Raw genomic sequence first — 17,149 nt, forward strand, 5'->3', positions numbered from 1 at the left:
CTTGGGCTTTCTAGCATGGTCTGTGCTCTATAAAGAGGTATATTGGTGTATTGATATATTTGGAGAACATCTTTAATAAATTAATATCTTCCATTAAATAAGTATTAGGAGAATATCTTTAATAAATCACTATCTTTCATTACATCAGTATTAGCTAATTTCTTGCAAATGTTACCTAAATTTGATGGAATATGATTATGATTCGTAGGAAGTTTTCATAATTATCATTATTAAGTGTTTTTAATGTATATTAATTTGGTCAATCAGTCACCAATAGTGAGTGTTTGACTCGTCTGGTACCGACCAATACAAAAGTAAAAAACAAAAGGTGAGATTTCTAATAACCAAATTCTCAATATAAAGAGATATTGAAGAAATTAAGTATAAAATTGTACAAATAATTAAATATGTATAACAATCAGATTATAATGAAAATGTTAAAAAAACTGAAATTTTTTACACTTATAAATTGAAAAGGAAAAATAAAAATGCGTCTGATAAAAAAAATTGTATGATAACAGCATAAAAGAGAAAAAAACAATACATTACATAGAATTGTAACTACTTTAACCTAAATCCACATCCCATATAGAATCAGTATCTTTAGATACTATCATTCCGCAAATCAACGAACCAACTATGATGCATCATGCCATAATTTCAAATTGGGTAATATGAAGAAAAAGAATACAAAACTATTACAAAATGAAGAGTTAAGTTAAGTGTATCAAGAATAATTTGAATATTTTTTTCTACAACTCAATAAATCTATAATAATAATAATAATAATAAAGAAATTGATAATTATGCATGATAAAAGGATTTACAGGTTTATCTTTGCAAAAAAGAGTCTACATTTAAGAGGGCTTACCATCTTTACTAAAATAATTATATATTAAATAATACTTTTTACTTAATTTGCCAGAACATGTTCTCACTTGTACACTATAAGTGATTAGGAAAATGATACAATGACAACTTTGTTCTAGTATACAACTCTCTTTCTTTACCTAAAATTTCAACTTTTTGTATGAAATGACAAAAATACTCTTTTTTTATATCATAAATGAAGAGTCGTATAGTGGAATAAATTGTCCATATATAATTGGTCAAGTGATTATTCTCAACATCTTTATATTATTCCCTTCATCTTTATAGCACACAAGTAGAGTTGTTGGAATTTTTACAATAAAACATGCAAATAAACACCCTCAACGACAATATATGCATATACTCCTGCAAATTACAAAGGGGACATTACATTGAGTTCAGTGGTTTCATGCTAGACATTTTGGAAGTTGCTGGTTTACACCGTTTTGTCTTCACTCTCTTGCTTCTGCTCCGGGCTAATCTCTTCTCCAACTCCTTCACTCTGCCTATTAAATCTGATATTACATTTAACTGTTCATTCCCAGCCTCAACCAACTTCTTCATCATCTTCCTGAGCTTCTCATTTTCCTCCACTAACTTCGACTCACCGTTTAACCCTTCATCATCATCAGCCACAGGTACCTCTTCTAATGCAGCTGATGTTGCAAAGGGTTCAGTTTTCTCTTCATCCAAAGTTTCACCAACTATCCCTTCACCATCCTCTTGTGTCTCCTCACTGCAATCTTTCCTTCTGGTTCCTCTTCCTTTTGTGTGGCATTGATAGCCACGAACTCTATTGGCTCGGGTAAGCTGTTGTTTACATCATTTGCTTCCAAGCACACATCTCCATTTCCTGGTTCATGATCATTGACATTTGTTAAGCAAATATCTTCATTTCCTGGTTCACGATCATTGACATTTGTTAAAGGTGGCGACTCAATATCAGTTCCAACTCCCTCCCCTGACTGAAGCTCAACCCCCTATATCCATTTTGAATTCATCATCTTTGTTGAACTCAATTTTTACCCATCCATCTGATTCCCCAGAAGACTGCACCTCTTCCAGTGGTTGCTGCTGTTGCTCTAGTTGAGTTGCTTTTGAAGTATTATCTGTGGAAGAACTTGTTTCTTCATCTTCATTACATTCCCCTTCTTGAGCTAGAAGAACCTCTTTAGGCTTAACTTCATCATGCTTCTCAACTTGAGATTCTTCTGTTTTCTCATCAAGTAGTCCTCTCCTCAATAAATATCTCATTTTTAGTTTGTGCCATACGAGAAATGTTGAATTAGCTACTAATAAATTGTGAAGGCTATGGAGTGGCTCCTAATAATGCATGAGTTTAGTTAACGTAAAACTTACACTAAGATTTTCTAATAAATAAATAAAACTAGAGTGGGTTTAGTAAATATAAAGCTCACGCTAGATATTTTAAACAAATTAATAATAATGTATTGTATCCGCTAAACAAGCACACACATAAAAATAATAATAAAATATTAAGATTGTAAAGGTTTAACCCACACTAAGCCCACACTAACCTTTTTTAAAAAATAAAATAAAATAAAATACCAAAACAAGTGTGGGTGTAATAACGTAAAGGTCACACTAAATTTTTTCTAAAAATTAATAAATATGTACGTTAAATACAAATAATAATAATAAAATAATAAGATTGGGAAGGTTTAGCCTACACTAAGCCCACACTAACATTTTTTTTAAAAATAATAAAATACTAAAACAAACGTGGGTGTAATAAACGTAAAACTCACTAGTTTTTTTCTAAAGATTAAAAAATGTGTACGTTAAATACAAATAACAATAAAATATTAAGATTGTGAAGGTTTAGCCTACACTAAACCCACACTAAATTTTTTTTAAAAAACAATAAAATACCAAAACAAGCGTGGGTGTAATAAACGTAGAGCTCACACTAAATGTTTTAAAAAAAAAATGTGTACGTTAATTACATAAAATAATAAAATATTAGGATTGTGGAGGTTTAGCCCACACTAAGCCTACACTAACATTTTAAAAAAAACAATAAAATACCAAAACAAGCGTGGGTGTAATAAATGTAAAGCTTACACTAAATTTTTTAAAAAATAAAATAAATGTCTATGTTAAATACAAATAATAATAAAATATTAAGACTGTGAAGGTTTAGCCCATGCTAAATGTTAAATGTATTTTTAAATTAAATTAAAATTCATAATAAGTTTATAAAGGTTGTAAATAATTATTTATTTTGGTTTATTAGGAAAAAAATATATATAAAATTGGGTGGAGGATAAAAAGATATAATTTTTTTTGAATTTTTTTATTATGGAATGTTTTATGAGACTAGTGTATTTTTGAAAAATAATAACTTTTAAATTTTAATTAAATTTTATTTATTATTATTATTTATTTTTTTATTGGTAATGTGTCATATGAAATAGTATAAGTAGAAACATGGATTTGATGAGTGAGAGATGTGCAATTTGATACAATAAATTAAAGAAATATTTTTTAATATTAAAACATTTAATTATATATATATATATATTTGAATTATGTTAAAATAGTAATTTATTGAAGAAGAATTTCACGTAAAGTTGAAAGGTAACCTAACTAATAATATCTTTGCATTTTAATAGACTCTACGTTATATTTTAATAATTTCACTTAAGTCTGGGGAACAAATGTATTACCAGATGACCGAGAGGTCGAATGGTCGACGAGACCGAATGAACCTAAGAACAGACAATAAACCTGTGATTAACTGTAATTAAACTAGTTTAATTATAAACTATGATTAAGACACAATTGAGTCTTCTTATGAGTCCAAAAGCAGACCCATGACAGTTGAGGCCCATCCCAAAGTTATAAATACCAAAGGAAACTCAACGTCAAAGGTATTCTTTCACTCTTAACTCACCTGCATATTTTATTCGGACTAACTTAAGCGTTGGAGAACCTTCGCAGGTACCCACCCCGCTCATCTCGGAGTAAGGAAGTGCGAATCGGAGAATCATTAAGCCTAGAAGCCATGAGGACGAGAAGACGAAGATCGAAGGAGTCACTCTAAGAGGAACTCGACCTTATAAGAACAATCATAGTAATATTTTTAATTAAAAAAAAAACTAATAAAAACTCAGCTCTAAACCCCTTTGTAAATTAAAACCAATGAGTTAAAGATTCAATAATGAACACAAAAATAGGATACAATGGTATTTAATAGAGAATGGTTTTGCTCCTTTGAGTCAGTCAGGATGGTCTCCAGTGATTCGAAGAAGACATTGGATGAAGGACAACTTCATTCAATTATTTCTCAAACGGAATCTTTCACTTATGTTGTGTTTATATTTGTGGATATACTGTTCTCGAAGACATTGGACGAAAGACAACTTCAATTATTTCTCATGAACAAAATTTTTCTTATGTTGTGTTTATATCTGTGGATATATGGTTCTCGAAGGCAGATTTACAGGATATTATGTGTATTCTAATTTTAAACTATAGATATTATTGGTATAATATATCAATATTACATTTATGGTTATGATATAATTTAATTTGGTTGTAATATTAATGGATGATAACTATTCATAGTTCTGAAACAAATAATATATTATTTATATTTTATTTAAATAAATATAAATACATAATACACAACATAATAATCAAAATAAAAATTGTAACTATTTATCTGAAAATGAATTTTAGATATTTATTATGAAATTCTATCTGGTTCTAACATCCATCTCTCCAGTCAACAACCTTGTTTTCATTCGTTTTATATTCAGTTTTATATTCAGACGCCTAAATGGTTTTCTCCTTTGGTTCAACTTTCTCAATGGTCTTAGGAGCATTCTAATGATTCAAATTTGGCTGATTCTTATAATCTGTGACACAAACAGGAGTCTTTAATGTTTCATCAAATGTAACTTGGGGCTGTGCTTTTGAGGAAGGTGGACTTGGGATGTCGTGTAAGAAATTATGTAAATTAATTTTTATAAAGTGACTCACATGACTTAAAGTATGACCTTTGGGCCCAAATATGATTTAATAATAATAATAGAATAAATCGTCCATTGGTTAACGTGATATATATATATGATGATATACCTAATGAAAACCTACATCTGATGGAGATTGGGAACTAAAGGCTATAGGGTTCTATCTCTGCAAATAATAGTTGGCTCACTGTTAACCATCACGAAAGTGTGTGACAAGAACATAATTGTTAAGAGATAGATTGAGACAAAGGAGATAAAGTAATTGCTCAAGTAGGATCACTCATGGATCAAGGTAAGTGCCTATTCCTTATTGATTGTATGGATATATGTGAATCATGATATGATAAGATATGTATGAGAACATTATTGTATGTGTTCAATTGTACTTTTATTTATGTTTTGATTTACATGTGGTATCAGAGTCTTCATGATCATGTTGTGATTCTCCATTAATGCTTTTCCAAAATCAAAGAACCCTAATTTTAAAATATTCTCAATTTAAGAACTCTAATTTTAAAATTAGGATTTATAGATTAAGGTTTCCATTCCTCTATAATAGATCTCTAATTGTCCTAAACCATCAAAAATCAAAGAACCCTAATTTTAAAATTAGGGTTTATGGATTAAGGTTTCCATTAACATAACTCTAATCTTCATGCACCCAACGCCATTAACGGTGTTAAAAATCCTATGAACATATTAGTGGGACCGCAAGCCTTCGCCACTTCTGCGAACCTTGTTTGCACGGTGGTATTGCTGTGATGGTGGTAGGAGCCTTTCGGAAAGAAAGGTGTGAGGAAGATGATGATGTGGATTCAATTTCTGATTATGGAATTATAATATAATATATATTATAATATAAATTAATGAAAAACATGAATTGTTTCTTCTTGCACTTTAGATTAAATTATAATATAATGTTGAATTCAATTTATGAATAGCAATGAATTCATTCTTGCACTTTATGTCATTCATTCATCTTATGTTATTTTACTTTTAATTCAATTACTGAAACTTACGAATTAATTTCCTTACCTCTTTTATTTTATTAATGATTTCAATTAAAATTTTAATTAAAGTGAGGAATGGAAAATTATTTTTTCCACTTTATGTATTAATTTTTAATGTAATTTAATTTGCATTAAATTAAAATTTTAATGAAATTTTTTTATGTTATAATGTAATTTAATTTGCATTAAATTAAAGTTTAATTAATTGATTGAAAGTGAGGAATGGAAAATTAATTTTTCCGCTTTATGTATTATTTTTTAAATTATGATTTTGGAATTATTTGTATGATGGATTTGTAATCGCCAAAGTGATCAAATCTTTATGTTTTATTTAATTCTAAATTATGGATGAATTTTATTTCAATTAATGATATAATTTTTGAAATTATTTGTATGATAGATTTGTAATCACCAAAGTGATCAAATCTTTATGTTTTATTTAATTCTAAATTATGGATGAATTTTATTTCAATTAATGATATAATTTTTGGAATTATTTGTATGATAGATTTGTAATCACCAAAGTGATCAAATCTTTAAGTTTATTTAATTCCAAATTATGGATGAAATTTTATTTCAATTAATGATATTATTTATGGAATTATTTGTATGATAGATTTGCAATCACCAAAGTGATCAAATCTTTAAGTTTTATTTAATTCAAGATTACTGATAAATTTTATTTCAATTACCTATAGAATGGATGTCAAATTATTTAAATATGGGTAAATGGAAATTCATTATTATAAGACATTTTTGGATCATCCAAAGGTTGATTAGTTGTCCTTATAATTATTGGATATGATTGTTGGTAGTGAGCATGTGTTATTAGTTTTGCTTGCATATCCAAAGATAACAAGTGTTTCTACCTAATGCATATATCTTGCCAAATAAAGTTAATACTATTAGCATCATTATATTTTGTGTATTAATGAATCTCCCAAAGGAGAACATTAGTAGACATAGAATGTTTTCTGAATCTGTATTATATGTTTAGTTTATGAATCAAAGTATTAATGTTAAGCATGTGTGATCGAGTATCTGTTCCTGTTGTATTTTTATGCGAATGAGCATAGCAAGTAATATTAAGTCTGCTCTTCCCAAAACTGATAGTGCAAAAGAATTTATGAAATTTGTGGAAGAGCGCTCCCAAACTACTGATAAGTCTCTTATTGGGACATTAATGAGTACCTTAACCACCATTGAATTTGATAGTTCTCGTACTATGCACGAACATATCATTGAAATGACTAATATTGCGACAAGACTTAAGTCTATAAGAATGACAGTGGATGAGAACTATAACATGTTAGTTCAGGAAGAGACTAGATTGAAGAATCAAGGAAACCACTCAATACACTATGTGAACAATTAGGGAGCTGGAAAGAAAGTCTTCAAGAAACATGGAAAAGGTAAAGGACCACTGAAGATAAATGAGTCATCTACTAAGCTCCAGAAGAAGAATGACAAATGTCATTTCTGCAAGAAATCTAGACATTTCCAAAACGATTGTCTGAAACGTAAGGCTTGGTTCGAAAAGAAGGGTAAGCATAATGCTTATTATGTATGTTTTGAATCAAACTTAACTGAAGTTCCACATAATTCTTGGTGGATTGATTCTGGATGCACAACTCATGTTTCTAACATGATGCAAGAATTCTTTTCAACCCGAACCATAAAGCCAAATAAAAAGTTTGTCTTCATGGGGAATAGAGAGAAGGTTCCAATGGAAGCAGTCGGGACTTATCGTTTAATCCTCGACGCTGGATTTTATTTAGACTTGGTGGATGCTTTTTATGTACTTAGTATATCTAGGAATTTAGTTTCATTGTTTAAACTTGATGTTGCCGGATACTCTTTTAAATTTGGGAATGGATGTTTCAGTTTATATCAACATACCTATTTGATTGTATATGATACTCTTTATGATGGATTATATAGATTGAATCTCGATAATCTATATGTTGAAACTCTTATGACCTCGCATCATAATGTTGACACTAAACGTGTTTGGTGAATGAATGTTCTACTTTCTTGTGACACAAACGTTTGGGACATATTTCCTAAGAAAGGATGGAAAAATTAGTAAAGAATGAAATACTTCCAAGTTTGGATTTTACTGATATGAATGTATGTGTGGATTGTATTAAAGGCAAACAAACAAAACACACAAAGAAAGGAGCCACAAGAAGTACTAAACTTCTTGAAATTATACACACTGATATATGTGGACCTTTTTATGCAAGTTCTTTCAATAAAGAAAGATATTTTATCACCTTTATTGATGATTTTTCACGTTATGGTTATGTCTATTTACTGCATGAAAAATCGCAAGCAGTGAATGCCTTAGAAATTTATATAAATGAAGTGGAAAGACAATTAGACAGAAAGGTGAAAATTGTCAGGTCAGATAGAGGTGGTCAATATTATGGAAAGTATGATGAAAGTGGACAACACCCTGGTCCGTTTGCTAAGTTCCTTGAGAGACGTGGTATTTGTGCTCAATACACAATGCCATGTACACCACAACAAAATGGTGTTTCAGAAAGGCGTAATCAAACCTTAATGGATATGGTTAGGAGCATGTTAAGTAAGTCAACTGTACCTATTTCATTGTGGATGTATGCTTTAAAAACTGTCATGTATTTGTTGAGCAGGGTTCCTAGTAAGGCAGTTCAAAAGACACCTTTTGAATTGTGGACAGGAAGGAAACCCAGTTTGAGACACCTGCATGTTTGGGGATGTCAGGCAGAAGTCAGAATATACAATCCGCAAGAAAAGAAATTGGATGCAAGAACAATCAGTGGATATTTCATTGGTTATCCAGCAAAGTCAAAAGGGTATATGTTTTACTATCCTACCCATAGCACAAGAATTGTTGAATCTGAAAATGCACGGTTCATTGAAAATGGTGAAACCAGTGGGAGTGATACTTCACAAAATGTGGAGATCAAGGAAGTAAGCGTACAAGTTCCTTTAACTAGTACCTTTACTTCAAGTATTGTTGTTCCTAATGTAGTTGCGTCACTCAACGATGAAGAAGAACAACAAATTAATGATCTTGAAGTTAACAATGAACCTGTAGTAGAACAACCACAAGAAATAGTATTAAGAAGATCTCAAAGAGAAAGAAAGTCTGCTATTTCGAATGATTATGTGGTTTATCTACAAGAGTCAGAAAATGACTTAGGTATTGATAATGATCCAGTTTCATTTTCAGACGCCATCAATGATGATAAATCTGATAAGTGGTTAGATGCCATGAAAGATGAGCTTAAATCAATGGCACAAAATGATGTATGGAACCTTATAGAATTGCCAGAAGGATGCAAGAGAGTCAGGTGTAAATGGGTCTTTAAGACTAAACGTGACTCTCATGGCAATATTGAACGTTACAAGGCCCGACTTGTTGCCAAAGGTTTTACTCAAAAGGATGACATTGAAGGAAACATTTTCACCTGTTTCTAAGAAAGATTCCTTTAGAATTATCATGGCATTAGTAGCTCATTATGATCTTGAGTTACATCAGATGAATGTCAAAATTGCCTTTCTGTATGGGGATTTAGAAGAGGATGTTTATATGGACCAACCAGTGGGGTTTATTGAAGAAGGAAAGGAACACATGGCGTGTAAACTTAAGAAATCAATATACGGGCTTAAACAGACTTCTAGGCAATGGTATCTTAAGTTCGATGATACTATTGTGTCCTTTAGGTTTAAAGAAAACATCATTGATCGGTGTATATACCTGAAGGTCAGTAGGAGCAAGTTTATATTCCTGATTCTGTATGTTGATGATATCTTGCTTGCAACTAATGATCTTAGTCTATTAAGTGAGAATAAGAAGTTTCTCTCTAATAACTTTGAGATAAAAGATATGGGTGAGGCATACTATGTGATAGGAATTGAAATATTTCATGACAGATCACTAGGACTGTTAGGTTTGTCTCAGAAAGCATATATTAATAAAGTTTTAGGCAGATTCAGAATGGATAAATGTTCGACATCTCCTGTTCCAATACAGAAAGGAGACAAATTTAGTCTCATGCAATGTCCAAAGAATGACTTGGAACGAAAACAGATGGAGAATATACCTTATGCATCTCTTGTTGGGAGTTTAATGTATGCTCAAACTTGTACATGACCAGATATTAGTTTTGTAGTTGGTATGCTTGGTAGATACCAGAGTAATCCAGGATTGGATCATTGGAAAGCTGCAAAGAAAGTTTTAAGATACTTGCAAGGAACGAAGGATCACATGCTTACTTATAAAAGATCTGATCATCTTGAGATGATTGGATATACAGATTCAGATTTTGCTGGCTTTGTGGATACACAAAAATCTACATTTGGTTATGTGTATCTTTTAGTCGGAGAAGCGATTTCATTGAAAAGTGCGAAGCAGACAGTCATTGTTGTATCCACCATGGAGGCTGAATTTGTGGCATGCTTTGAGGCTACAGTTCAAGCTAATTGGTTGCAGAATTTTGTTTCAGGACTTGGAATTGTTGACAATATTGCCAAGTCGCTGAGAATTTATTGTGATAACTCCGCAACTGTCTTCTTTTTTAAAAACGACAAGTATTCCAAAGGTGCTAAACATATGGAATTGAAATACTTTGTCGTTAAAGAAGAAGTTCAGAAACATAGAGTGTCAATAGAACATATTAGCACTGATCTTATGATTGCTGACCATTTAACAAAAGGTTACCACCCAAAACATTTACTGGTCATGTTGTAAGTATGGGCATTATGTCTACTAGTGAATGAAGAATGTTGTTATTAATTCTTATTTGACACTCTGAGCTCATTGATAAATAAAGTTTCTGAAATTTATGTTTTCTACTTTATGTATATGCATGTAAATTATGTTGTGGAAAACAAATTATGTTGTTATTGATGAAAAATGACATTATGTTTGAACCTATTATGGATTTCTCATTATAAAGTCATATTAAGGAGAAAGAATGATATAGTAGTACATGGAAGAAAATGTGTTGATTGAAATGACATGTAACCGCCATGACTCTTATTATTTCTGTATCTTTGATTTTGATTAATGATAGAACCAATTTATGTAAGGCCTTTTAAATGTGCATTTATGTAATTATTAAATCATGAAAGTATTATAACTCATATAAGTCAAGTGGGAGAATGTAAGAAATTATGTAAATTAATTTCTATAAAGTGACTCACATGACTTAAAGTTTGGACTTTGGACCCAAATATGATTTAATAATAATAATAATAATAATAATAGAATAAAGGACCCATTGGTTAAGGTGAGAAATATATATCTGATGATATACCTAATGAAAACCAATATCTGATGGAGATTGGGAACTAAAGCTATAGGGTTCTGTCTCTGCAAATAATAGTTGTCTCACTGTTAACCATCACGAAAGTGTGTGACAAGAACGGAATTGCTAAAAGATAGATTGGGACAAAGGAGATAAAGTAATTGCTCAAGTAGGATCACTCATGGATCAAGGTAAGTAAGTGCCTATTCCTTCTTGATTGTATGAATATATGTGAGAATCATGATATGATAAGATCTGTATGAGAATATTATTGTATGCGTTCATAATCATGTTTAATCGTATTTTGATTTATAGTTCCACCTCGAACTCCCATTGCCATTTTTCTTCCTTGGTATTGGATCAACTCTCGGACAAACAGGAGGTAACTTTGATGCTTTTGGTGAAGATGCAGATTGTCTCTTCTTATCATCATTACGGGAGTCCTTTTTTATCGCACTCTCTTCCTTTTGATTTAGAGAAACATTTTTTCCTATCAGCTTCAAAGGTATGCTTCTGGCATTAGTCACTTTCTCTGCAACATCTGAAGCATTGGTATCTGAGTGTGCAGCTTCATTTGATCTGGTTCCGTTCCTACCACCTTCATCAACATTAGACTTTACTGGAACAGATTTGGTTGCAAAAGGCACCTCCTCAATGATTTTTATTGGAGAAGTGTTCTTCTCCTGGTTGTTGGTCTCTCCACTCTCCAGCTTATTGTAATAAGGTAACCAGAAGACAGGGAACGGGAATTCTGACCTCTTCTGTTCGCTTTGACGTTTCTGGTCCATTTCTCCATCTTCAGATTCCCCTCTATTGTTGCCAGACTCCTGTTTCTGGTTTCTTATTCCATGTCCATCATGAATCATGCTTGGGGCACCCTTTATATCAAAGGGTAACCATCCCTTCCATACTCTAGGCTCTTGTGCTGGCTGTGCAACAGCATTAGAACTCTCAACACTAGGAGGCTTGTTTTGTTCACCGACCTCCACCGTATTAGGATTTTTCAGCTGTTTGTTACTTGTGTACTCCCGTGGAATCAAAACAAAGGGATATGGATAGTTATTGAGCTGAATAGGAACCAAAGAATCATTGACTTTCCTTCCAACATCAGGTTCATGCTCTTCAATCTCCACACTTCTACCTTCCTTTGGGTTGCATGAATGATTAGGACAACCACAACAATGATGATCACGGGGCATATATTTGTCATGCTCATATCTGGGAAGCTCCATAGTATGATGTGGTTGTGGAGAATAAGGAACAAAATACAGTTCACTATATGCAGGACAACCTCCAGAATAGTACATTGGAGAAGGAGCGTGAGGATATGAAGGCATGTAGCTATAATTACAAGGGAAGTTGTTGTGGCCACAGCAGAAATGTGGGGGAATAGGGTGCCCATAATTGCCTGCACAGGGCCACCGTTGGTCATAAGAAAAGTGTGGTTTTGATGGATCAACCTTCATTTGAGGAGGAAAAGCCTCAATGCCAGGATGATAATACTGAGGGAATGGCATTTGGTTTCTCTGGTATGGGTATGAGTCCATACTTCTGATTGGCATAATGTTTCGTGAAGCTACCAGGCAGAAGAGAGATTTTTATGGGGTAAGTGTCTGACCTTGGTAACTCTATAGCGCAACCTCTGCATTTCACAATCAAGTGCAGGATTAGTATCATGTAGTACAAGTACTAGAGGGAAAAGTAAGGAGAATAAATGTCAACAAAGAACCAGAAAAATCACATGAATAAAGTTCATCGTAACAAAGAAATAGAGGACCAAGAATGAATGAAAGAACACAACTTTTTAGCAAATTATATGAGAAAAACACCTGAACAGAAGTTGCAAATAAGAGTAGTCATTTATCTATCTAGAAAACCTATATAAAGCTTCTCAGTACTATAACTACATGGCATAACACCAAGAGCACAAAACCTTTTTCTCTGACTCAAACCATGCCGAACAGAAGCAAATTAAGAAAATTCTAAATGCAAACAAAATAGGGGAGCTCGATCGAACTTCCAGACATACATTGCCTTCAATTTTCTCCTTCATGTTTTTTTTAGTATTTGTTTCATGTTTTTTTTAGTATTGTATAGTATTTAAGTAAATAGGTACAAACCTCATCTTATAAATCAGTTATATGAATTGAGTTAATCTTAAAGTTCACTTCTTAATATGATATTAGAGTCATCTAGAGTATTTCGAGTTTATCCTATTTATTGGACTTATTAGGTCATCCACTATCAGACCGAACCACCCATAATATATAGCTCTACACACGGCCTGAGCATGAAAACACCTATAATATATAGTCCCACGTACAAGTTAATAGCCTCAACTAGAAATTATGACATTTTATATATAAATTGGTAGGACATTTCAAAGTATATAAGTAGGTAGTGGGTAGGACATTTCATAGTATATAAGTCGATAGTGGGTGGGACATTTTATAGTTGAGTAAGACATTTTATAGTATATAAATGGGTAGAATATTTCATAGTGTATAAGTCAATAGGACATTTCATTGTATATAAGTCGATAATGGGTATGACATTTCATAATATATAAATGAGTAATTGAATAATACTGGAAAGTATTTCTCTATGTAAAAAACCAACATTGCCTTGCTTGCTTCACACTCTTATCATACTATGCTTTCCTAATATTCAAAAAAGTTTCTTCATAACAACAGAGGAAAATTGCCATATTTATGCAATTTTTTCATTTTTCTATAATGTGACCCCTGTATATAATTCTGAAAAAACAACCAATATTTTTAAATCCATTATCAATCTCTCCAAGACTCATTTAGTATTAGAAGTGTCTCAGTGTATCACTTTCCAATTCTGAAATAAAGGCAATAGTAGAAATTACGTTGTTGTATAATTATAGGATTTGCTAGAAGTTAACAGAAAAAACAACTCTTGATTGGATCATCAACTAAAATTTACCGAAAATGTTTCTTCACCCACATGGAAATAGTAAGAAGATAACTTATAGAAGAGGCGAGGAATGACTTACACTAAAAATGACTTTGGTGTTCTGAGTGCGTGTGTTGCGATGCAGCGGATTACTGTAGTTGAATTGTTACCGTGAGAATGCTAATTGAAGGGAATGTGCAAGAGAACGTGTTACTCTTATATAGGACACTTGTGTCGGAGAATAGAAATGTTTAGACTCAAAAAAATCTTTGTTTTCCAGATGTTTCGCGCGTTGTCTACTGCTAACTACACCTATCTTTTCTTTTTTGACTTATTCTGTAATTCTATCCTTTCTGGATCATAAATTCTTTCAGAGAAGTGTGGCAAAATTGTAATGTTGGTCGCTCTGTCAATCTAAATGAATAATTAACTACACTCTTGTTATTTACTTTTTCCATGCACCTTAAAGGCAAGACTTTCTAGAGCTGCAAAAATTAAAAAATAAAAACAGAATTTAATTAACATTAAGTTGAATCAAACTTATATAAAACAATTGAATTGTTTTTTAAAATTGAACCGAATTATTTTTAAGCCTAGTAATTTGGAACTGAAATATTATTATTATGAAACTATTAAAACTTATCCAAATATTTACTTATTTTACTCCAAAGCATTGTATTTACAAAATAATAATCCTCCTTGACTGAGGTTGAGCTACATATCCCATTAACTAAAATATAATTTCACAATTCCTCAATTCTTATCTTTGTATTATTCATGTTTTATTGTATTTATAAAAATGCTGATAAATAAATATAGAAGTATAAATGTTACAATTGCATATAAATTATCTCTACATGTTACAATTGCATATAAATTATTTGGTTTTTCTGTCATATTCCTGAATATGGCCTATGGATTATTGTAACATGGCATAACAAAAATGGAGTTTAGTAAATAAGTCATGTAGGAAGTTACCCTTCTAATTAATTGAATTTTCTTAAACTATGTAATTTGCTCTTCATTCTTACAATTAAATCTTCAAAATTCTAAAATCAATTCTTTATTTTTTAATCATAATAGTAATATATCATATGCCTAGTCATGAAACCACAATATTGGGAAGACTATTTACTTATTTTCTCATTTTATTAATATTATTAATATTTTCAGATAACAAAATGCACATACATACCTACAATCCAATTTATAGATAACATATATGTTATTTAATCACCATTTTCTTTCAGGATCACACTTTTCCTCATTTTTTTTCTACCTTTTTATGATTTTCAACAATTTTTTTTCTCTGTTTTTTTTTTCAATCAATAGGAATAAATTTTTCCTATTTTCAACTTTTTGAATTTTCAACAATTAGAACCAACCATTCCCTTTTCTATATGTATTGCATCTGTGTTCTCCTTCCTTAAACATGCTAAAAGGTAGCAAAATATATCATTAAAGGTTAAGGTGCAATATTAACAAAAAATTTATTGACCCAAAGAGGATATATAAAAAAATGGAATTCTAATAAGATAAAGATTGACTCTTTGGCCTTGGGTTCCTAATTATCACAAACAAATGCCTCAATCATCTTCATGTTCTTTTATGATGTAACAAAAATAAAAATTAAGCAACCAGAACTATCAATTCATCAATAAAACTCTCAAAATTGTTTAAGGTTCACACTCACTTGGTTTAATTGGTCTCATTTCTTTTTGTTTTGTCATTATCTGTCTTAATCAATCATCTGGTTAAATTTTCATGTATAATAATTTTAACTACATTTAATAGGGATTCAATCATATTTTCTTCTAAACTGTGTCTAATTCATCTCACTATTTAATATTTAAACACAAATTCCTTTTTCCAAAATTCAAAAATAATATTTTAGTTCTTTTTTATTTGAAAAAATATACTAGAACACAAACAAATTAAAACTGAACTTTAATTCAAAACCTCAAACTAACAAACTAACAAAAATAACAAATTTATTCAAAATACAAAATAAGCAATTAAAACAAACTAAAAAAATAAGCAAATAAAAAAAAACAAAATAACCGAAAAATAAATAAAAAACTAAACAGAAAATAAAATTCAAATAACTGAAAAGAAAAGAGAATTAGAAAGATAAAACCATATTTTTCTCAATCATCTCTTCTTAAGAAGTCATCCAACTTTTTTTTTTTAAATCTTTATCTATAGTCTTGCTTCATTTGCTGGATCAAAATACATAACCTGCAAAATGAATAGGAGGCATACAGGATTTTTTTTTTTTTTTTTGAAAAATAAAATAAAATAAAAAATTTCAATAACAAAAAGGAGCGAAAAAAATCATTCCGTGAATCATCGAAATTTGATTAGAGTTGTAAAAAAAAAGTTGTACACAACAAAATGATTAATAGTTGAAAAACTATGTAACTTCTTAATCCAAATGTGCAACGTGGAGATTTAAGTAAAAAAATTGAATTATTTATTTGAACTAAAAAAATATTATTAATATTATTAATATTATTATTTGTTATTTTTTAAATAAATTTTAAATAAGTTATATACGAATAAGTTGTTGAAGGTGTTTGTGAATACCAATCAGGACTGAGTGAGTAAGAATCAAAGCCAAGACCCTTAAGTGACCAAAGAAACTTTAACCACTATACCAAACAAGTTCTTTTGTTATATTATGATTTTTATTATACTTATTATCATTATTATAATTAATATTATTAACCATATAAATATTATTAATATTATTAATATAATTTATATTATTAATACTATTAATATAATTTATATTATTAATATCATTTATATTATTAATATTATCAATATCATTTATATTATTAATAATATTAAAATTATTAAAACTAGTATATTATTAAAATTATTAATATTATTATATTATTAATATTATTAAATATTGTTAATAATATAAAAATTATTAATATTGTTAATAATGTTAATTTTTTAATATTGTTAATATTATCAATATTGTTATTATTAATAATATTAATATTATTAATATTATTATTTTATTATTTTTTTAATTAAA

At 30.2% G+C, this 17,149-nt stretch overlaps 1 protein-coding gene across 1 annotated transcript; it reads right to left on the reverse strand.

The window, feature by feature from the left end:
• Positions 1-1,222: 1,222 nt before the first annotated feature.
• Positions 1,223-14,334, reverse strand: LOC137818019 (uncharacterized). The gene is given in 8 exon segments (XM_068621242.2): positions 1,223-1,617; positions 1,620-1,850; positions 1,852-2,104; positions 2,106-2,128; positions 4,576-4,833; positions 5,822-5,828; positions 11,500-12,820; positions 14,201-14,334. Coding segments are annotated over 7 exon segments (2,373 nt in total). The 5' UTR covers positions 12,741-12,820; positions 14,201-14,334; the 3' UTR covers positions 1,223-1,257.
• Between the last annotated feature and the right edge of the window lie 2,815 nt (positions 14,335-17,149).

The sequence above is a fragment of the Phaseolus vulgaris genome, chromosome 10, assembly GCF_051622355.1.
Source record: "Phaseolus vulgaris cultivar YP4 chromosome 10, ASM5162235v1, whole genome shotgun sequence".
Classification (NCBI taxonomy): Eukaryota; Viridiplantae; Streptophyta; class Magnoliopsida; order Fabales; family Fabaceae; genus Phaseolus; species Phaseolus vulgaris.